This window comes from Apis mellifera, linkage group LG1, assembly GCF_003254395.2.
Source record: "Apis mellifera strain DH4 linkage group LG1, Amel_HAv3.1, whole genome shotgun sequence".
NCBI lineage: Eukaryota > Metazoa > Arthropoda > Insecta > Hymenoptera > Apidae > Apis > Apis mellifera.
The window spans coordinates 25,102,533-25,125,687 of NC_037638.1; the positions used below are offsets into that span (position 1 = coordinate 25,102,533).

Below are 23,155 nucleotides of genomic sequence, written 5' to 3' on the forward strand. Positions count from 1 at the left end.
TATATTAATATATATTCGATAAAGAAATAAAAAATAAATAAATTTTTTCAATATAATAATTTTTAAAAATATCAAATATTTATATAGTTATCATCGAATAACAAATATTATATATTAGTAATAAAATTATTTAATTCTATTAATCAATTAATTTTATATCTTTTAAAAATTTAAAGAAATAAATTTTTTGAAAAATAAAAGTAATTTATTTGTTTAAATAGAAAATTTTTATTAAACTTTAAAATTAATTTAAAATATATCGTATTTTATTATATATATTTTTTACATTTTTATTTTATAAAATCTTTTATTGTTTGATCCATAATTTATAAATATTCTGTTATATTGTATTTATATTCGTTTCAATATTAAAATCATTGTATGAATTAAAATGCAAACTATATTATATATTATGATTTTAACTTGCTTTATAAGCTTTCTATTTTATTCTTTAACTTTATTTTATGCAATTATATGTTTAATACGCATTATATGTTATATATATTGATATTACAATGTTATATAAATTGAATAGACAATTACATTTCACTATCATTATTTAGTATGCATAAAGAATATTTGAACAATATAACAATAATTGAACAATATTAAAATATAAAGTTAAAAATATACACAATATCAATAGTCATAATAATTTTATTTTATATTTTATCCATATTTTATTCATAATATTCGATAATTCTTACAAACAAAGTTACAAATAATATTATAAATATTAACGATATTTAAAATTTTTAATATTAAAATTATTAATATTATGAAAAATTTATTTAACGTCATTTCAAAATTTAAGAACATCTTAAGATATTATCAATGAGTTATTCCATCGTCAATTGTTATTATCTTGAGTTTTTTAATTTTCATACTAATATCTTTGATATTAATAATATTTCATTATTTTATAACGTCGTAGAATCAACTGCCATTCATAGGGATAATTTTGTTGCATAAAAGGTATTAATGTATTTGCAATTCCAATTTGTCGTGACGTGCATCGATTGCAATGATTGTTCAACACTTCTGGCAACAATTCTGCAAGAATCATAACAGTATTTATAATATGAACGAATTATTAAATCTGTTTACAACCTAAATTTGCATATTAAGAAAAAAAATTGTTGATTTTGCTTAATATATATATTGTTTGGGAAATATTGTCGATAAATCATAATAAAATTTATTTATTAATAATACGTAATTGCTATTGGAGAAACAATAAAACAAAATGTTTGAAAATGAATTTCGGTAAAATCGATAAAATTTTATTTTTATTTAATTTGTTTTTATTTGTTTAGTAGATTTTTAATATAAGATTATTTATTATTAGCAAAATATTATTCAATATTACATACCTTATTAATCAATTATTGTGTAAGAAATATATTATTTTATTAACAAATTAGCATTTATTTTTTAATAATATTATTTTGTTATTTTTAAATTTATTATTCAAAACTAGTGATCGTATTTATAATGATGAAATATAGAAAAAACATTCTTTTTTTTTTACTCTAATATTTTTTTTAAACAGAGAATTTATTATAAACAGATTTAACAAATATTATATTAGATTTATTTGATTTAATGAATGTATACAATATAGAAACAAATAAAACAAAGACAGAGTAATCATTTTTATATTTATTTAATTTTATATAATATTTATTTATTTAATGTATATATAATAAATAATTTTTAATTGGATAAAATATATCAAATGATTTAAGAATTAATCAAAACTAATAAAATAATTTTTAGCATGAATTTATTTAAAAATTTTAAAAATTAAAAATATTAAATAAAATTTATCATGATATAAATAGAATGATTTAAACCAGTTATTTTCACTAAATTTTTACGACAAATACATATTTTGAATATATTTAAGTTAAAAAGACACGAAAGAAAAAAAAACATACATATAGATAAAAAGAGAACTAAATATTTTAAAAATAATTTATATTTTAAATCTTACCTTTAATTTTCTTTCCAATTACATCACAATGTCCTCGATCCAAAATACAATGAAGTTGTTTTTGTACATATGGTCTATCCTTTAAAAATTTTGAAATATCATCTTGCGCTTCAACGTTTATTAATGCGAGAATAGTGAAAAAAAGAAGAATTTTTATTTTCATTTTTGATTTAAATATTGGAGAAGAAAAAAACAATTTGATTCTATGTTCTAACTCTTTCGTATACTAAACGGCAATGTAAGTAATACTGATTATTTTAAATGTCAAAACTCGTCCTTATATGGTTTGAGGGTAATAATAAAATAAACAATGATTCTACAAATTTCAAATTTTAAATCGTTTATGGAAAGTAACTTTCAAGACATTAGATAGCAATTATATAGCAATTATGTATCGATTATATAGTAATTATGTAGCAATTATATAAAGCTACATATATAATGTATATATATATATAATATTATATATAATTATTTTTATTTGATAATTTGTATAACGGAAAATTTTTCATGAAAAAACTGATTTTCACTTTTGTAAAAGTAACATAAATAATAATTTATATTAAAGATATAAATTTTAAATCTTTATATCAAGATCAAAAATATTATTTACATTATAAATATATTAATTTAATTTTAATTAATAGAGATATGTTTATATAGTATAAATAAATCTTAAATTTTTATGAATACTTAAAGTATTAACAATTTTATAATTTAAATATATAAATTTAAAAATAAAAAATAAAATTAAAAATAAATTATTATATAAATTTATAAAAATTATTAGTTTGAATTTTATATAAAAATTATGTTGTTATATTATATATTATATTATATATATATTATATACATATTATAAAAATTATGTATTGTATATTATATACATATTTTATTATTTTTATTCGAATTAAAAATATTTTAATAAAATTAAAATATAATAATATCAAAATCAATTTTAAAATGTTGAATTACTAAACGATTTTCTATATTTACTTTCTATATTTTAGGTAAATATAAATAGTTAAATATTTATCCATATTTATCCAATTTTTATGATTCGATTTGAATTGGTAATCTTGTATTTTCAACCCCTATTAATAAATACTAAATAATACTTACATCAATAGAAATAGAAAAATCAAAAGTTAATTTACAATCGTTAGGTTGTAATTTAAAATAAAGTTTTATTTTTTTGAGATAATTTCATAAATATTAATTTATTCATGAAATTATTTATTATATAAATATAAAAAAATTGTATCGATGAACACATTTTACACAATAATATTTAATTCTGAAATCAATTTCGATTCAGCCAATAGTTGAACTCGTAATATCTCCATGTGATTTAATTTATTTCCGATGATTAGACTCATCGAACAATGTAGCTAATAAAAAGTATGATAATAAACAGTATGATATAATAAGAAATATTTTTGCTTTTTTATTTATAAAAAACCATCTCTTATGAAATGTTTATGTAAATTTTTGTTACTATTTTTTTTTATATCTTTTAAATTAAATATTTCAAATTCAAAAAATTTTAAATAGATCGTGTAATTTTGAAAATAAAAAAAGATTCGATTAATATATAAAGTACAATATTGAGAATCGATTAGTATTAATTAATATATAAACTGAAGCTATGGCTTAAAATACAATAAATATGGCTGCTATCATTGAAAACTCAATCGCAGTATAAAAATAATAATGTATAATATAATACAGTATTTTAATAATAATAATTTATTATGGAATAATTTTAATATTTATATAATCTAAGTATCGATCAATATTTAACATATAATTTGTGAAACGTGATTTTGCTAGGAATATGATATAACTATTAATATGTGTGATTGGGATTGTGAAGTAGATGAAGATTGGGTGAATTTTTTAAAGGAATTCACTCAACCATTAACTCAAGATCCTATAGTGGAAGATGATCCAGAAGCAGATCCAGAATATAATGTTTCAGATGATGAAGAAACAGAGTTTTGTATGTTTGATAAATAGAAATAATATATATATTTATGTACATATGTATATTGTTTAACAAAGTAAAAGGTTTTAACATTCATAATCATATAGATATATATCAATTGTTTTAATTTTTTTGTTATATATTTTTAATTAAAACACTTTTTATATATATTTTTGTTATACAGATATGTTATAGATGTAGATATAATTATATGTATTTTTAATTTAACATTTTTCTCTTATGTCTTTTCATTAAGAAATTAGTCATAGAAATCTCATATTATAATTAATCAATTAACATTTGAAAATATTTTATAAATCCTTTTGTTTTTATCTTCAGTTAAAATCTTTACTTTTAGCAAACTTATAAATATAAATATATATAATTTTTGATTTTATATATAAATTATTAGAATATTATTAGAATAATTCAAAAATATTTACAGTGGATAAAGAAGAGTTACGAGCTGATAAAGCTGTAAAAGTTTCACGCAAGGAATTAAATGATTTGATTGCAGAATTATTTGAGTTTACAGATACATATTCTAAAGAACAAGAAAGTTCAAAAAAGAAAAAATCTTTAGAAAATACAAATTTCCCACAAATACAAATTGAAAATGATGTTGTGGTAAGATAAAAATGTAATTTCTATATTACAAATAAATATAATTTTAATTAGTAAAATAATTTTTAATTAGCATTCTATTACATTTTTAATTATGGAATTTAGAATGAATCTGAAACAGATATATTACCTACTTGCAAAGAAACTGACCATTCCAATTTAATAAATCCAAATCAAAAAGAATTATTAGCAGTTCAATTTCGTCAGCATGTTCAATTAATGGTGCAACATTTTGCTATGACATATATGCATCCAGATTTACATTCTCAATCACAAACATGTAAACAAAATTTAAATAGTATAAAGTAAGTTTATAAAACAATAATTTATAAATTATGTATTAAATAAATGTTAAATTTATATTATTTCATTTATATTATTTTATTAGATATTTAAGTAATGGACCTAATTCTGCATTTAATGTGGTAAATTTACCAGATGCTTTAAAACTAATATTTGATTGGGAAAAAAAATTTTTGGATAATGAATTTTCTGAAGATTTTAAAAAGGCTCTTATAGATGAAGATCCAATAAAGAAAATATATCTTGTGCAAAAACATAAAGGTGCATCTATTTTTCATCCAGAATTAAAAAAGCTATTTATGGAAAGTAAAGCTTTAATGTATCCACAACTTTTACCTGAAATACCATTTAGACCTGAATCAATTAAATTTGTACGACTTCCATATTTAAAATCTGAAGAAAAGTAAGTATATAATATATATGTATTACAAAAAATGTGATATATTTTTTTGAATATTTATTTTTTCAGTTTAATTGCATTAGGTTTGGAACAGTTTCTTCCTTTTGTTGCATCTAAACCAAGAAAATTTAAGAGTAAGAAACTTCAATTAATTGATGCAGTACAATTAATTATTCAATATTTAATACCATGTAGAGAACCTCATGGATTAATATATCATATTCGAAAACGTCGATGCGCAAAACATGCAAATCCAATAAAAGTAAATAAAATATCTATAAATATAAATATATATAAATAATATATAATAAATAAAAAAGATATATTCATTATAATAAAATTTGATTAAATAAATATTTCTACAGCATTATTTTGAAAAAGGTTCTGCTCCAAGAACAATACATTACATTACATTGGAATGTGATCTCAAAGCTCCCAAAGATCAGTCAATAAATCTATTACCTTCAGTATGGCAGACTTATCTTAATAATGTAAGTATTTAATATATTTATTTTTAATATTATAATATGTTATAATATATATAATAACATTTCATTTATTTATATAGACACACACAGAACAAAAAGTTGATGTATTAAAACGTAAACATATACTTAATTCACATAATGATGTTATAAAAAAAGATTGTTTTACAAATGGAAATAGAAATCATATTTCTAATACTGTTCTCTTATATAATTCATCTATTAACATGTTACCAAAAATACTACCTGCAAATCAGAAGATAATAAGTAAAAATATATCAAAAGACAATTTGTGTTTAAATGAAAATACTAATTCTAAAATTTTGAAAAATATATCAAATAATGCAACTAATATTGAATTACATAATATACATACATTAAATAAAGAGCGTAACAATTCTTTAAAAATCATGACATCACAAGAAAAAAAAGAGAAAAAGATAGATGGAAATGAATTTAAAAAAATTCAAAATGATACAAATCTTATATCAACGCACTCGAAGTTTCGTAAAAAATCTTCTGAAATAGTACAAGAATTACCACAATTACGAAAAACTACACCTAGATTAGCAAAAACAAGAAGTGCTCAAAACATGAAATTAATGGCTCAAGTTTTAGGACCAAAAGCTTTATCATCTAATAATAATACTTTAAAGTCTAGAGAAAAAAATGAAATAGATACAAATTTAGAAAAAATATCAACTTTACCTAAGATAGTGAGTAAAATTATAACTTTTCAATAAAATAAAATAAATAACATTTATAATTTATTAAATTTCATTATAGGATAATGAAGATGAAATAGCAGAATTAATGTTAGCTAGTACAACAATTAAGAAAGATTCTATTAGTAGAAAAAAAGCAAAAGAAGCTAGAGAATTAGAAAATATAAAAAGGCTTTTAGAATCTGAAAATCCATTAAATGAAGAAGAAAGAGGTTCAAGTACATATCTTTTTTTCTTTTTCTCACTATGTATTAATTTAACAATATACATTCAAATTAATTTTAAATAACTTATATTATCTTATATAGAATTTGCAGCATCATATCTTCAAAAATTACATTTAACATTAGAATCTAATAATCCAGCAACATTACGATCTATTATAAAATTATATTTAGATTATTATGAAAGATTAGATAATATTAATCAGATGGAAAATGAATTATCATTTTCTAATCGATCAAAATGTTCTCAAAATGAACAAATTATGGAAAAAACTGCAAAAGATAAAGATACAATAACTATCAATTTGTATCGAGATATATGTGAAAAATTACGAGAATATCCTGAACTTTGTACGGATTTTTTATTATTTTTAAAACCACATCAAGCTGCAATGATAGATAAGTCAGTGGAATATATAATGCTTCAAAAGATGAACGAATTTGTTAATGTAGCTCAAATATATTTTGCTAAACAACCTTCTCGAATAGCAAAAATGATGCAAGCTATTACACAGCTTTCATCTGATACACAGATAACATTAGAACATATTCATGCGACTATGGGTCCTATACTTAAGGGACATCCTCTAGTTATGGATTTATTTTTACAAATATTACCTACTGCTAAACCACCAGATAGGTAACACAATTATTATTAATTGCATATATATAAATTTAATTAATAAATTTATAAATATTTAATTGTACATTTAATTATTTTGTAGTTTATTTGCATCACATATGTTTGAAAATTTAACATGTCCAGTAGGACCACATGATAAAAGTAAAATTTATACTGAAGATGCACCTGAATTATATGAAAATATAGAATTACCAGTGTTATCACTTCAAGAAGATCCTTATGGTGGAGAAAATTGCAAGTGCAATTGTCACAATGGTGATGAAACCACTTGTAAGAATATTTCTGAACATTGTATTTCTTGTGGTACAAGGGTATGTCATATATTTTCTTATTTTAATTTTTTAATAAAAATTACTTATATATTTATATATTATTTTTTATATACATTATTTGAAATTGTTTAATAAATTTTCATCATAAAAATTTTAAATATATATTTAAACAATGGACAGTTTTTAAATGGAAAAATTTATCTTCAAACATCTGAAGGCTTAAGACCTGCAAAAATTATTTTTCCTGGAGCTGATGAAGAAAAATTGGAAAATATTGCTCGTGTATCTTTAAAAATTACTGATAAATTTACTTCATCTATTTCATCTAAACAACGAAGAAAATCTTCGAAAAATGAATTTCATAGTGATGAACAATCTTGTTTATCAAAAAGTTTACCTATTAAAGAAAATGAAGATGGAGAAAAGTTAATTGTAAAATCTAAAAAAACTATAAAATCGCCATCAAAATCAACAGATCAGAAAAAAAATTTAAAAAGATCTGGAAATGAAATAAATCACATGAATAGAAATACAAAAAAAATACGCATATCCCAATGTAAAAATAAAAGAAAAAACAAAGTTGACAAACAAGAAACAAAATTAGAATATGTAGATTCAAATATTAATCATATAAAATCAAATAAATATTTATCTATTGATTACAAAAATTCTGATAAAAAAACATTAGTGAAAGATATAGAAATTGAAATGTCAAGTGATGATATAAAAAAAATTAATTCAACTTGTGAAATAAAAAATATTAATTTAAATACAAATGTAAATATTAAATCATGGACACGACAAGAAGATATGATTCTGTTACAAGCTATTAAAAAAGAATATTCTGAAAATTCACTTGCCATGGTTAGTAAAATATTAGGAAATCGTACAATTGACCAAGTAAGTATAATTATATGCTGTATAATTTATAATTTTTTAAATATCTTTAATATATAAATAAGTTATCTTTAAATGTATATTTTTCTAGGTTAAAGAAAGATGCGAAACTCTTCTTTCTTTATTAGAAAAAATGATGTAATTGTATTAGAAAAAAAGAAGTATATATATATAGTTGTTTATTGTTGATAAGTTGATAAGCTGGCAATCAGAACAATACAGAGAACAAAGAGAGTACTCTTTTCTTTTGCTACGATGATCTTAAGTTATCAGCTCTGCATATAAGTATTTAAATGTATATACTTATTGTAGTTATTATTGATAAATTGAATAAATCAAAAATAATGTGATCTAATTGATTAATTCCGATAGATCTAAAATTCATTCATAAAAATATATATATTGACCGGAAGTCTTCAAATAAAATCATACAATATTGTATGTGATGAGCAATAGAGAAATATTAAATGGAAAATATTCTCATTCTGTCATCTCACTAATCAACTTGTTATTCTTGCGGTATACATACCGCATACATCCGATATTAAATCTTATGTCAAATTTTTACTGAGTAAGTATATATATATAAATTTTTAAATATTATGAAATAAATATTTTTAAATATTTTAATTATAATGAAAATATTAAAATATTTTTTTATTTTAATATAAAGTATTTATTTCTAGTTTTGTAATAAATTTATTTTTATTTTTATTAACTATATTTTTTATTACAAGATATCTTATAAACATTAGCAAAATATAAAATATTTATAGTACTTGGAGTTTTAATTTTAAATTTTATTTAAATTTAAACATTTTTTTTAATTTTTATTTTCATTTTCATCTTTACTTTAATTTTTACAGAAGAAAGAAAAATAATTGGCTCTATATGAGATAAATTGCTATCATTACGTACAAAAATATATTTCATAGGTTTGTATTTGAATTTAATATTATGAAATATTAAAGTTACATAACAATATAATATTAATATACAAACATAATATTAATATGATAAAAAGAGTAATATTTATAAATTGACTATTTTTTACTAGTATAATATATAGAACAATTGCTATTGCATTTCACAAATTATATATCTATATTTATACAGCATACATATATACAAAATTCATTTACAAAAAGGTTTACATTACAAATTTATATATATGTATATATATATATATATATATATATATATATATACATACGCGCGCGCGCGCGAACACACAAAAGAATATATGTATATAAAAAAATAAATATAAAATATAATTAAATAATATTAATAATCTTTTTTATTTTATTTAAAAAATAATTTTGAAAAATAAATTCTTTTATTGATTTCTCTTTACATTTAAATTTATTTAAATGTATAAATTTTTGTTCCCTTTATATTATATGATTTAATAACAGATATATAAAACAAATATGTGAAATTCTATTGCATAATTATTAATGCATAAAATTGTCAAAAAATAAAACAATTATTAATATATTTAAAATTATATAGTTATTTTTTTCATTATAAATTTAATATAGATTTAAAATTTTAAAAATCCAAATACATAAAAATTTGAAACAATTCAGTCTTATTTTACTGGATTTTTCTAGTATAAGTGAAAAATTGTTTAAATGAATTTAATTTATCTTAATGAAATAAAATAATGAAATAATTATTTTAAATATGCAATTATTACATAAAAGAATTTTAACAAAACTACAAAATGCTTTTTTATTTAACTAAATTTTTTCAAATTTATATATTGTATAATACTCATAACTGAAAAAATAAATTGTTATGCACATAATATATGAAGTAAAATTTTATATATGAGACAATTTGTTTAATATATTATACAAAGTACAAATAGTCTAATATTTATTTTCATAGTGACTTTTATATACATAAACAATTTTCAACGATGAAAATTTCATAAAAATAACATAACACAATATATAATATGTAAGTATATATTATGTTATAATTTCTACAAAATTTCATATTTGTTACGTCTCTTACATTTTTTTACATCTATCTTAATAATAAATAGAAACCTGTTAAATGAAACATAAAAAAAAGAGTATACAAATATTTTTTGTTTTTCAAAATTTGAGAAAATAATAAAGTATATTACCATAATATGTACACTTGATAAATTATTTTATCACAATATGGAACGTCGTTGCAATAGATTTGGATTGATCAATATTTGATCATATCCATGATTTTTATCTGTATATATTATAGGCAAACGTACAAATTATGTAAAATATATTCACATAATATATGTGTATAGATATTTTGTAAAGAACTTCATTTTGTACAAATTATCTGCGCAATACATATTCCAAAGTAATATTTTAAAGTACTTCCATACTGTCTATGTCTATTCCAATATCAAGGAAATCATCTCCATAGTTTTGAACATGCCTTTGTACAAGTGAATGCTCTGAATGATCTGGATCATCTGTTACAGGACTTGGTGGCGGATTAGTCATTGTTCGATCAGAATCCATTGGCATTCTATCCATGCCTTCTCCACGCCTCAATCTTGCTTCTTCTGCAATTTCTCTTGTAGAAAGTTCTGCTTTTGTTAGTAAAGCAGGAAGATCTTTTTCTGAACCATCTATAAACATTAAATATATTTTTGTTATATTTATATTTAAAAAAATTCTTATTCTTCTTTCTATTATGATATAATAAAATAACTTACTTTCTAGACATTTTATTAATTCTTGTGCTTTTTGTCTTCTTGCAGCAGCATCAGCTTTTCTTTGTTCAGCGTGTTCTTTTTTATCATAATAAAATATCTCCCTTATTTTTTCTCGTGGGATGTGTTCATCATTTTTCACTAACCATAAATATACACCTCCTGCAGTTCTTCTTCTAGATCCATTCATTATTAACATACCACCTCCTTCTTCAATCTTTTTAGTTTTTTGAAAAAAATCAATAGCTTTTTCTTTACCAATTATATCTACAATTCTTCCTATAAAATATAGATTTAAATAATTAAATATATATATATATATATATATATACATAATTTAAAATAACAAAAAATTTAATATATAATTTGAAATAACAAAAAATTTCTTACTTATAAGGAGATCTTTTTTCTCACTAAGTTTTGATGTTATATCAGTAGCAACATCTGCATCAGTTGATTCAACTGTTGTACTTAAATCTGCAATTTTACGTGCAATTCCTTTTTGATTATCTATATCCATTGAATTACGTTTCTTTCCTAATCTCAATTTAATATTATTTCTATCTGAATTTGTTCTTTTATTTGTCAGTCTCTTTTCTCCATCTTTTTCATCTTCTGAACTATTATTATTGCGATGCTCCATATTCCATGTACCATTATAAGAATAATGATGTGGAATGTTATAACTCTCAACATTACGTTCTTGATTCCGTTTTTTTGTTACACCACATAATATTAGATCTTCTGTTAAAGATTCTTCTTGTAATTGAGTACACCATATTTTATATTTATCATTTTTGTCCGACCAATTTTTTGTCATACTTCTTGAACGTCTTAATTTTAATTTAGGTCTTTTACTTTTAATATGTTCAGAATCTGAATCAGAATCACTTTCAGAATCTGCAGAATCATCAGATTCATCACTATAACCCATTTTTACATTTTCTTCTTTATTTGAAACTGCATGAGGTCTTTTTAGAACATTATACGTTTCAATATCGCTTGTCTAAATAAAAATATATTATAATTAATGAATATAACTTATAAAAAATTATAAAAAATTAATTTGATTTTACAAAATAAAAAATTTTTGCAATATAATAATTAAAATAACATAAAAAAATACTTTATTCAAATAATATATTCAATTAAAGTAATTCTAATTTAACTACAAAGTTTCACATTGGAATATGATTAATCTTTATGATTAAAATAGGTTAGATTCATATTAAATATAAAATTATACAATATTTCTTTACCTCGTTATCTATAACTTCACCATCTTCAAGTTCTAAAGGTTCTGCTTCCATATTTCTTTTTTCAAAAATTACGTTTTTTTTCAATAAATAATTATTGAATGAAACTATAATCATACACTACCTTCGTAGAAGATCTTTTTTTCTATGCAATCTTAATGATAGTTTTTTTCACAATTCCATCATTGCCGCCACCATCGCTACGTATTCTCTACATTTTGTTTAGTGATTTCTATAAATCAATTTGATTTTCGGTTATTAATATAAATTTTTATATATAATAAAAAGATAAATTTAAATTTTAATTTAAAAATTTGCATTTATTATTAATACTACTATTAATACTATTATTAATAACATAAACTTATAATAATAATATATATAAATTTATAGTATTATATTATCATTTTTTTATAGTGAATTTTATTATCGTTAAATTTTTGATACTGGTATAATTTACATTATAGATGTAGTTCTCGCATCCTATCTTTTGACTTTTACACTTAAATTGCAATTTCATATATTTTCTGTAATTATTAAATTTTTTCCAAAAAAAAGAATTAAATTTATTGCAAACAAAAATGATTTTTATATCTTTTTTAAAGTGGTCGAAAAATTATTTTCAACTAATTATTCCACATTATTTATATAATGGTTTTTATTAAAAATTTTTTATATATTTTTTTTAATTACATTATAATATAAAAATAAAATAAAAATAATTTATGAAACAAAACATTGTTTAAACTATACGACAAATATTAAATATTCATTATAAATAGTGAATATTTAAAATATATAATAAAATAATTAATTTAATAATACTATATATAAATATATATTTATAATTATTAAAATTTTTATTTTAAAAAAAAATATATGCTTGTAAGATACAAATCTTAATTTTTAATTACATTTTTACAATTACTTTTATAATTATATTTTTATTATTAGTAGCAAAAAGAATCATTTAGAATTTTATAACAAAAACAAATTTAAATCTATCTAAAAAATATTATTTATCACTTAAGTTAAATTAAATTTCTTTGCATATATATTAAATCTTGAAAAATTTTTTTAAACAGCTAAACCACCTACATTCTCTACAAATGTGCAAAAAAATGATTATATTGTTTGGTTAGATATGGAAGTATGTTCATGCTTATTAAATATATTTCACATAATAGAATACATTTTAGTTTATTATGTATATTTCAGATGAGTGGGCTTGATATAAATACATCTCAAATTTTAGAAATAGCTTGTGTAATTACTGACAAAAATTTAAAAACTGTAAGCAAAGATTTAAATATTGTCATACATCAATCAGATGAAATATTAAATAATATGAATGATTGGTGTTTAGCAACTCATCAAAAAGTAATTTTGTATGACATAAATAAATAACAAACATATATAGTTTCAATATAATAATATATAAATCTATATTTATATTTTTAGACAGGATTAATTCATGAATCACGTTTAAGTAAAATTACTATACAGGATGCTGAGCAAATTCTACTAAAATATTTAAAAACATATGTAAAAGAAGCGACATGTCCATTAGCAGGAAGTTCAGTCTATATAGATCGTATGTTTCTACATAAATATATGCCATTAGTTAATAACTATTTACATTATAGAATTATTGATACTTCTACTATTAAAGAACTAATTAAGTATGTATATTTTACATATATTTATTGATGTATTATATTTTATATATTCAATGGATTATAATTATATCAATTTCAGGAGATGGAATATAAATATAACTATTTTAAAAAAAGATCATAATCATAGAGCATTATCTGATATAAAAGAAAGTATAAAGGAATTACAGTATTATAAAAATAATATATTTAATTCTTACATATTACAAGATAATATGAAATTATAAATATAATTTTATAAAAACAATTTTATAATACCAAAATAATAAGTAACATTTGTTAATTATTATGTTTAATATTTAAAATAATTTTTTTTATAAAATCTTTTTATTTAAATTTAAACATATACAAATTTTAGAATTAATATATATATAAAAAATGAATATTAAAAAATATAAAATAAGAAAAAATTTTTTTTTCTTAAATTAAATTTATTCAATTTAAAGATTAAAAAAGCATAATTAAACAAATAAATTTATTAGAACCAATTTATATTTACTTTTATAAAAAAATTTTTTATATATATTTTTTAATTAAATTATTTAGCTTAATCAAAATAAAATAATATTATGAATTTAATTATATGTATAATTAATTTAAATATTTACTTATAAGATTTTTTACTTATAAGAAATCAATTAAAAAATTATAAAATATTTATATAGAAATTAATTTTAATATAAACACAAGCATAGTCTATAAAACTCTAAAAAAATAAAACATCAAAATATTTACAACTAATATTCAAATCTTAATAAATTTTCATATTCAATAAAATTTAAATTAAAATACTAAAAATATAACATATTATTGTACAAATACTTTATTAATTGTAATAATTGTTTTTAAATAAAAAATTTAATATTAAGTGTTATTATTATTAGTATAATGTAATATTTCTTTCTGAAAATCTTTTCTGGTGAATTTATATTCGTAACTAATAGACACGTAATGCGCATGGTTGCTAAATAAATTAGAGGTTATAATCAAATATATATTCTGTGACGCAATATTTGTAGCTAGCTTTGATAAAACATAAGTTGTTTTAACATTTATATAATTTCATTTAATTATTTTGTGTATTTTATATTATTCCATTGCAAGTATCAAATTTATAAATAATTATATATATTTTATGTATATATATTATATATAAAAATTATAAAATTTTAATATTATTTTATTATTTTTTTTAAAATATATGTTTTATATTTTATAAAAATAAATTATAATATCAATTGTAATTATAATTATTAATAATTATTTAATATGAATTACATTATTATAATTTTTAGTTAATCATAATGGCACCTTCTAAATCTGATAATGATGTAAAAGTAATGTCAATCGGTGGTCGTGTAACTAATGAAAGAGAACGTTTGATTGGGATGTTAGAAGAAGAACGTCAATGGAGAGCACGATTTCTTAAAAGTCAAAATCTTGCACCAGATGAGCCACTAATGACAAAGGAATATTATAAGCAATTGTATAATCCATTTCGAAGGTTTTATAAATTACCTTTTAACAAATTTGAAGCATTGTTAAGTCCTCTTATAGTAAGTAGATAAAATCATTTTCTTATTATATTATGTCATATTACTAAAAAAAAAATATTACTTGATTTTATTTTTATTGAATTTTTTATTTAATTTTAGGGTAAAACACCTGCAGTTGTTATACGTAATACAACATCCAAACTTATAATGACTATTGTTGGAATTTATTGTGGATGGTATTATTTCAAATATAATACATATGTATGTCAAAAATTTTTTAATATATATATTAATAAGAAATTTATTAATATAAATTTATTAAGATTTTGAACATGATATATTTTTTTTATAGACTTGGATGAAACAATCTGGTTGGAGACAAATAAATACACGTGATGCAGCAATTCCAGGAATAAAAAATTATAAAGGTTTGGAAAAACCAAAAGCATTTGCTACAAATAATTTTGAAAATTCGCCCATATAAAAATTATTGTAATTATTATCAAGTAGTATTTCAAATACATTATCATATATCATTACTTACTTTATATTTTAAGTAATATTTAGAATATATATTTATTTCATATACTTTATTTAGAATAAAGTAGTAATTCAACAATATTATAAATATATTTATAATTTTAGTTAAAGCATAACATTATGAAAATCAAATTATATATTTCTATTTATTATATTTGTTTTTTTTCTTAAAGAATTTTTTTATTATAAAATTATTTGTTTACATATTAATAATAAATTAATAAATTTAAAATAGGCATAAAAAAAAAACATTTATTTTACATATAACATATAGAAACAACATAAATGACAAGAATTGAAAATTAAATTTACATTTAAAATTAAATTATATTTGAAATTATATTTGAAATATTTAATTATATCTGTTTTATATATATATATATATATATATATATATATATATATATATATATATATATATATATATATATATATATATATATATATATATATATATATATTTATCTAAGAAATCCTATTACTTGTCTTTGCCCAAGTTGACTTTCCTCTTTCAGTGCTTTCATAAGGCTTTCATTTAAATTTAACCCTATATTCTCACCCATCTGAAAACAATTTTGTTATTGATATATATACATATATACATATTATTATTATTATTATTATTGTATAATTTTAATTAAATTAACATAGGACAATTATTACTTGTAACATTTTCTTGAAAGTGCTAGGTTGAATACTTCCATAACCTAATTTAATTATTGATGAGACTTTACCATTTGGTAATACTGACATGATTATACTACTTGCACTACATACTTCTTCTTCTAAAGTTGGATCTATAATATAATTATCACCAATCTATAATAAAATTTAAATAATTTAAAATAGAGATAATTTTTAAATAAAATAGAATATTTTTTCAAATTATTCATAAAAATATAATATAAAATAATATAAGTAAAAAACATACTTTACATAGTGTTACAATAATTGGATAATTACTCGTATCTAATTGAATGCAATCATAAGGATCATCTGATAATTCAATATCTGGTTCTCCACCATCAAGAGTTGCAGTTGTGATTTTTGGTATTTCTGTACTATTTAATGCAGCTTTGACTGCAATTCCTACTGCATCAAAAAGATTACCACCACACTGAAGAATCTATATATAAATCATTTTTAAATTATATAAATTATTTTTAAAATTATTATTCTTATTTTTAAATTATTTAAATGTTAAAAAATATTAATATTTAAGCTTAATTTTATTTACCAAGACATCAACATATATTTTCCAACATTTTTTATGAGGTAAAATACATAATGTTCTCAAATCAAAAGCATTGCGTGTTTGATAAGCAGCTGTTAAAATATTACTTATTTCAGTTGCTAAATCATCACCACCTTTTCCTTCAAATGCTGGAGTTGCAGTAGCAGAACTAAAATATCATAGTATTATAATCAATGTAAAATAATTGTTAAAATAAATATATTTATTATTTTAATTAATATATTAAATTATCAAATTTAATTAAGAAAAATGTATTTATTTAAAATTAAATAAGTAAATTTAAAGTCTTATTAAAAAAAAATAATAAAATAATTATTTAAAAACTAATAAGAAATGTTAAATATATTTAAGATATTCAATTATAAGAGAAATGTTATTTACCAATCAACAAAAAATTCTAATTTTCCTTCATTTGGTTTATCAGCATGAGGTATATCAAGTTCTACTTTGATGCCAACAAGTATATCTGTATTTCCTATACGTAATCTTGCTGATCCATGAGTTTGTGGCATTAATTTAGTTTCAATTTCCATTGATCGATATTCACATTGTCGCCTACCATCATTTCTAAAGTCTGCCTTTATAATTAAAAAATTAAAAAATTATATAATTATAAGTAATTATAAAATAATTTTTGCTATAAGAATAAATCATACAAATTATACAAATTTATTTTTATATCTATTATTACTTACATCTATTCCATGAAGAATGAAAGTTTTTTCACCAGAACTTAAAATAACTTCTGCCATTATAAAATATTTAATTTCTAAATATTTAAACAATTTTAATCTTATATTTACACTTAAGAAACAAGTGTAATAAATAATTTTAACAATGTTATTACAAATATGCAATTGAGGTTATCTAACCTACAAGTAATATATTAATACATATATTTCATTCTAATAATATTAATGTCATAAATATATTATTCTTAATTATAAAATTATTTAAAATATTTAATAATATTTAATTATTAATTAAAGTTAATTTATTTATAGAATATAAATCTTAGAATAAATTCTTTTTTATGCGAGTATTTATAAACATGAATTATTACATATCGATTATAATACGAATAAAAAAATATTTTCATTCATTTACGTACATAAATAAATTATGTGTGTATATATGTATACATATCAAATTTTTTAAATTTTTACACTATATTTTATAAGATATAATTTTTTAAGATTAATATTTCTTCTTATCTTTTCCATAAATATTTTTAAAAATATTTATTATATTTTATTAATAATTTCTTAAAATTTTCAATTTAAAAAAATTTTATAATCAATTAATATAATCATATTTTTATAAAATAACTATTTAATTTTTATGTAATATATTTTTTATTGCATCTTTTGCTTTTTGCACACCAAGACGAAATCGTCCGTATTCTGGACGGATTTTCATGCCACGGTAATAATATACAAGACTCATTTCAAAATCACCAAGATAATATAAAGCTTCTGCTTTACAATATATTGCATTAGCCATATTTGCATTTTTCATTTTATATTGTAATGCATTTTCTGCATCTTGCAATGCTTTTTGTGGTTCTCCTAATAAAAGATGACATTTACTTCGTGCTATTAATGCATTGTTATCATTTGGCTCAAGATCCAATGCCTAGTGAAAACAATAGTATATATTAATTATAATTATACTATATATAATTAAATATGTTATATTTAAAATATTAATTTTAATTTTATATAAAAGTAATTTTGTAAATGATTTGTTTTAATATTTTATGTATAATTACAGTAAATATAATAAATTAATATACATATAGGCATATATATATGATGTATATATGAATATATATATATGAATATATATAATTATTAATTTAATAAATAAATATATTCATTAATAAAATTTAAAATTTATATAAAATTATAAAAAATTTTGCGTTCAAATGTAAATATAAATAGCTGATATAAATATATTTGTTTACTAAAAAAAATAGAATTTTATATTTTGCTAAAATTTAATAATAAAACAAATTAAGATAAGAATATCAATTGAAATTTCTCAAATATAATTAGTTTTTGAGAAATTAATTATTAAATTGTTTTAATTAGCTTCCTATCCTAAAATAAGATTTTTATTTGATAATGATCTTTTTTTATTCTATTAAAATAAAGTATTTTATTAAATATTTTAATAAAAAAAAATTATAATATAATAAATAACCGAATATTTAAAAATAAACTTTAAATATTACATATTGATAAACAATTGTATCAAAATTGTATCGAAAAAATAAAAATAATATATTCTATTAAAAAGAGAAGAGAATCAACAAGAACCTTATTAATACAATTCATTGCTATTTTAACATCACCAATTCGCATCTCACGCAATCCTAAAGCTAATATAGCTGTCGGCTCAGTATCTTCTGGCAATTGTAAATTGCGATCTTGTTTTTGCTTTATTTTCAATGATTGTTTAATATCTTTAGTTCCCATATTTACTGCGGCGGCACGATCTTTATCAGTATATATTTCTTCTTGACGCCGAGCATCATTACTCTGTCGATATCATTTCTTTTTTTTTTGAATATTCATTTCTGATTCAATTGACAATTTATTAGACTTATTTTCCTTTTGTTGTTTCTTATCCTTTTTCTTCTTTTTGTCATTATTAATATAATTCTGTTTATTATCGGTAGACTCAGTATTGGGATAAAATTCTAAAGAAGATGAGATTTTACTAAAATTTGAATCCGATTCCTCCTCAGACTGTTTTGAATTTGAAATATTTTCCGCGAGCGCTCGCACGTAACTTTGTAATAAATCATGATGGTGCATAATTGGATTTAAGAAACCCATAATTTTCGAATCGATGGCGTTGTGCGTGTTCGTAAATTCTGATGCAATTATATCACTCATCATTTGATTTTATATTTTTATAATTAATCTTAAATTTTTCTCTTATTTTTTATTCTTCTTTTTTTAGTTATATATATAGTATTATATATGGTATTATATATTAGTTATATATATGGTAATATAACGAAGTTAAATTTTTTTTAAATCTTTTTTTAACTTTTTAATAAATTTATAAAATATAAAAAAAAGATTAATGTTGAATGAAAAAATAAAAAGAAAAATTTATATTTTTAATATACTTTTTTATATATTTTTTTAATTTATTTTCTTTTTTTAAAAAATATTTTATTATTAAGAAGTATTTAACTATTATTTATATATATATGTTATTATTTAGAAAATATTTAAAAATATCACTGAAGTTGTTTGGTCTTTTTTTATAAATTATAATTGAATGAATATACTTAATGTATTTACGATAAAGAAATAAGAAACTAGTTTCGTGTATTGCGTGTGGAATAGACGTGTGGTTATCGACACCTTGTGAAGACGGCTTGTTTCCTTAGAAACAATCAACAATACGGACAATTCAACATACGAAAATTTCTGATCATATATGTATAAAAGAATTTCAGGCAATTTTAATACTTGTCAGAAACCATTTAGTTTAGCTGTCGACATTCGAAAATTTCTTCGGTAGAAATTGTTTCTTAATTTATGGTATGAAGTCTTATTTAAAAAAATTTTATTTATTTTTCGCTTTCTCATAGAATACATGTAAAAAAATATTCATTTATTTTAATTACATTAAAACATATTTTATTATTTATTTATACAAAAAATTAAATTATTATATTATATTATATTATAAAAGATATATATAATAGACGGATAAGATAGATATCAAAAAATTAAACAAAAAATAAAAAATCAAATTCAATCATAACATACTTAGTGTTTTAGTTTATTATGTTTAAATATCTTATTATAGAATAAATTATTAAATATTTTTTAATGGTTGTTCCATAATATTTTATTAATAAAAAAAAATGAGCTACTTATTTTGATGGATTTATAGTAAAATCTAAAAAATAAATTAATATGAATGTTTTGCTGATATTTGCAATATGATTACATTATTTAATATTATAAGAATAAGAATTTAAGAAAATCAATAATAAACCAATATTCATTATAAATAAATAATAATAATATTCATTTCATCATTGTTATAATATTTTTTATATATATTTTTTAATAATATATTCTATATAAAATAATAATATATATATAGTATATTAAAAAAATAAATAATTAATTTTAAAAATTGATAATTAATATACATAATTTTCATTTTATTACATTATAATTATAATATTATATTATAATACAATACAATTATAATACAATTTTATGTACAATATTTAAAGTATATATTTGTCTTAAATATTTTAAATTTGTTTTAAATATAATATATAAATTATATAATTTATTAAAAAATATTATATAATTTTTAATAAAAATAATCAATTTTATATGAAAATTAATAACTAAATTAATAACTATAAATTCATAATTCAATTTTTCATATTTTTAAATAATTATTTAAATAATATTTTTGTTTTATGTAATTTCATATTTTATTTTTGTATTCATATATTATTTTTGTATTATATTTCTATGTTTATTTATTTATTCATATTTATTATATTTTATATATTTTTCTTATTATAATTTAATTAATTATTTCTAATTATTTTTAAATATAATTTTTTATATTTTTTTATTTATATTTTCAATGTATTTATTGAAAATCAAGAGAGAAATATTTTTATATTTTTTTATGATTGTAAATATGCAATAAAAATGCTTTAAGAATTAAAACTTACTTTATTATAAAGATATATAGCCTTATTATAATTGCCATTTTTTATATGGATCATCGCTTCATCTACAAATAATTTTTTTTCTATTGAAATGAAATGTTTTACTTTGCCATGATTTACCATACTGATTTAAAACCTATAATACATTTGTTAAATATTTATATATGTAGTTAATATATAATTAATTATGAAAATTCAACATTTTTGTAATTATATCTAATATATATTATTGAATAAAGCACTTAAATAAAAAAAAAGTAATTATTGAATATTTAAAGTATCAAAATATATTTTAACAAAAATACATTTATAGAAGAAAAAATATATTAAAAAATTATTTTTTATAGACATTTAATATGTCATTCATCCTTAAATTACCCTTAAATAAAAAATAACTTTTTTAAACAAGTGATTTTTATAATTCTACTTACATAAAATAAATTTTTTATTTTTTTATTTTTTTGATATAAATTCTTATAGATGATATAAACTTTAATTTACATTCTAAACTTTTCTGTCTATACTTTTTATATGTCTCCCTACTCTTGCTAATCAAGATTAATCAATATGAGAGTAGTAATAAGAGAGAGAATAAAGATGACTATTTTTTTACGACATTTTATCAATAAATAAAACGCGAATATTGTCTTCGTTATTTTTATATTATATTTTGTATTATAAATTATAATAATTTTAATGAAATTATATTTCTTATGGTATATAATATTTTTAATTTTTATAAAACTAAATAATTAATATTAATTCTTTAAAATTTTAATTTTATTAAAAAGATAAGAATATAATTATTAAACATTAAAATAAAAAACATTTAAATAAATATTGCTTATTTTACTTCATAAATTTAAAGATTTTTAGATTAAAATAAGTTTTTAATTTATTATTAAAATACTATACATATGTAATAATAATTTTA

General features: G+C 18.7%; 8 protein-coding genes across 14 annotated transcripts; 3 read left to right on the plus strand and 5 right to left on the minus strand.

The window, feature by feature from the left end:
* Positions 1-675: 675 nt before the first annotated feature.
* LOC751767 (chemosensory protein 5) lies at positions 676-3,169 on the minus strand (the record flags this gene model as incomplete). 2 transcript variants are annotated; one of them, XM_026443055.1, is made up of 3 exons in its annotated part: positions 676-1,053; positions 1,997-2,075; positions 3,119-3,169. In XM_026443055.1, coding segments are annotated over 3 exons (282 nt in total), but the record flags the coding sequence as incomplete, so codon positions are not given.
* A 480-nt stretch (positions 3,170-3,649) lies between these two features.
* On the plus strand, positions 3,650-9,127 carry LOC552185 (GON-4-like protein). 3 transcript variants are annotated; one of them, XR_412197.2, is made up of 13 exons: positions 3,650-3,998; positions 4,429-4,610; positions 4,713-4,912; positions 4,996-5,313; positions 5,380-5,572; positions 5,676-5,801; positions 5,879-6,511; positions 6,582-6,738; positions 6,829-7,384; positions 7,470-7,698; positions 7,840-8,559; positions 8,648-8,851; positions 8,929-9,127. XR_412197.2 is itself a non-coding variant. In XM_006571464.2 (12 exons), the coding sequence occupies exons 1-12, from the start codon at positions 3,851-3,853 to the stop codon at positions 8,696-8,698; spliced, it is 3,513 nt and encodes a 1,170-aa protein (XP_006571527.1). In that variant the 5' UTR covers positions 3,650-3,850; the 3' UTR covers positions 8,699-9,127. The 3 variants fall into 3 exon arrangements, 1 of the variants encoding a protein (XP_006571527.1); XM_006571464.2 differs by having other exon boundaries at positions 8,648-9,127; XR_003304718.1 differs by lacking the exon at positions 3,650-3,998 and having other exon boundaries at positions 4,485-4,623.
* A 1,540-nt stretch (positions 9,128-10,667) lies between these two features.
* On the minus strand, positions 10,668-12,704 carry LOC409229 (phosphorylated adapter RNA export protein). The gene is made up of 4 exons (XM_392753.7): positions 12,529-12,704; positions 11,660-12,275; positions 11,273-11,548; positions 10,668-11,185 (listed from the first exon to the last, which is right to left on the minus strand). The coding sequence occupies exons 1-4, from the start codon at positions 12,640-12,642 to the stop codon at positions 10,920-10,922; spliced, it is 1,272 nt and encodes a 423-aa protein (XP_392753.2). The 5' UTR covers positions 12,643-12,704; the 3' UTR covers positions 10,668-10,919.
* A 402-nt stretch (positions 12,705-13,106) lies between these two features.
* On the plus strand, positions 13,107-14,428 carry LOC725736 (probable oligoribonuclease). Its single transcript, XM_016916486.2, has 5 exons — positions 13,107-13,179; positions 13,611-13,675; positions 13,744-13,905; positions 13,987-14,207; positions 14,284-14,428. The coding sequence occupies exons 1-5, from the start codon at positions 13,107-13,109 to the stop codon at positions 14,426-14,428; spliced, it is 666 nt and encodes a 221-aa protein (XP_016771975.2).
* Positions 14,429-15,149: 721 nt separating this feature from the next.
* On the plus strand, positions 15,150-16,469 carry LOC725712. The gene is made up of 4 exons (XM_006571462.3): positions 15,150-15,300; positions 15,497-15,757; positions 15,857-15,958; positions 16,050-16,469. The coding sequence occupies exons 2-4, from the start codon at positions 15,506-15,508 to the stop codon at positions 16,179-16,181; spliced, it is 486 nt and encodes a 161-aa protein (XP_006571525.1). The 5' UTR covers positions 15,150-15,300; positions 15,497-15,505; the 3' UTR covers positions 16,182-16,469.
* A 130-nt stretch (positions 16,470-16,599) lies between these two features.
* Positions 16,600-18,574, minus strand: LOC411836 (exosome complex component RRP42). 3 transcript variants are annotated; one of them, XM_026442783.1, is made up of 7 exons: positions 18,188-18,574; positions 17,874-18,070; positions 17,475-17,640; positions 17,169-17,363; positions 16,901-17,056; positions 16,699-16,800; positions 16,600-16,616 (listed from the first exon to the last, which is right to left on the minus strand). In XM_026442783.1, the coding sequence occupies exons 1-6, from the start codon at positions 18,242-18,244 to the stop codon at positions 16,699-16,701; spliced, it is 873 nt and encodes a 290-aa protein (XP_026298568.1). In that variant the 5' UTR covers positions 18,245-18,574; the 3' UTR covers positions 16,600-16,616. The 3 variants fall into 3 exon arrangements, with proteins under 3 accessions (XP_026298568.1, XP_026298570.1, XP_026298566.1); XM_026442785.1 differs by lacking the exon at positions 16,600-16,616 and having other exon boundaries at positions 16,680-16,800; positions 16,901-17,034; positions 17,201-17,363; XM_026442781.1 differs by lacking the exon at positions 16,600-16,616 and having other exon boundaries at positions 16,680-16,800.
* Positions 18,575-18,761: 187 nt separating this feature from the next.
* On the minus strand, positions 18,762-22,838 carry LOC551469 (tetratricopeptide repeat protein 25). Of its 2 annotated transcripts, XM_016916040.2 has the most exons (3): positions 22,653-22,838; positions 22,225-22,357; positions 18,769-19,127 (listed from the first exon to the last, which is right to left on the minus strand). In XM_016916040.2, the coding sequence occupies exons 2-3, from the start codon at positions 22,342-22,344 to the stop codon at positions 18,825-18,827; spliced, it is 423 nt and encodes a 140-aa protein (XP_016771529.1). In that variant the 5' UTR covers positions 22,345-22,357; positions 22,653-22,838; the 3' UTR covers positions 18,769-18,824. The 2 variants fall into 2 exon arrangements, with proteins under 2 accessions (XP_016771524.1, XP_016771529.1); XM_016916035.2 differs by lacking the exons at positions 22,225-22,357; positions 22,653-22,838 and adding an exon at positions 19,814-20,110 and having other exon boundaries at positions 18,762-19,127.
* LOC107964012 (nucleolar protein 58-like) lies at positions 20,035-20,478 on the minus strand. The gene has a single exon (XM_016916044.2). The coding sequence runs from the start codon at positions 20,396-20,398 to the stop codon at positions 20,045-20,047; it is 354 nt and encodes a 117-aa protein (XP_016771533.1). The 5' UTR covers positions 20,399-20,478; the 3' UTR covers positions 20,035-20,044.
* Positions 22,839-23,155: the final 317 nt, after the last annotated feature.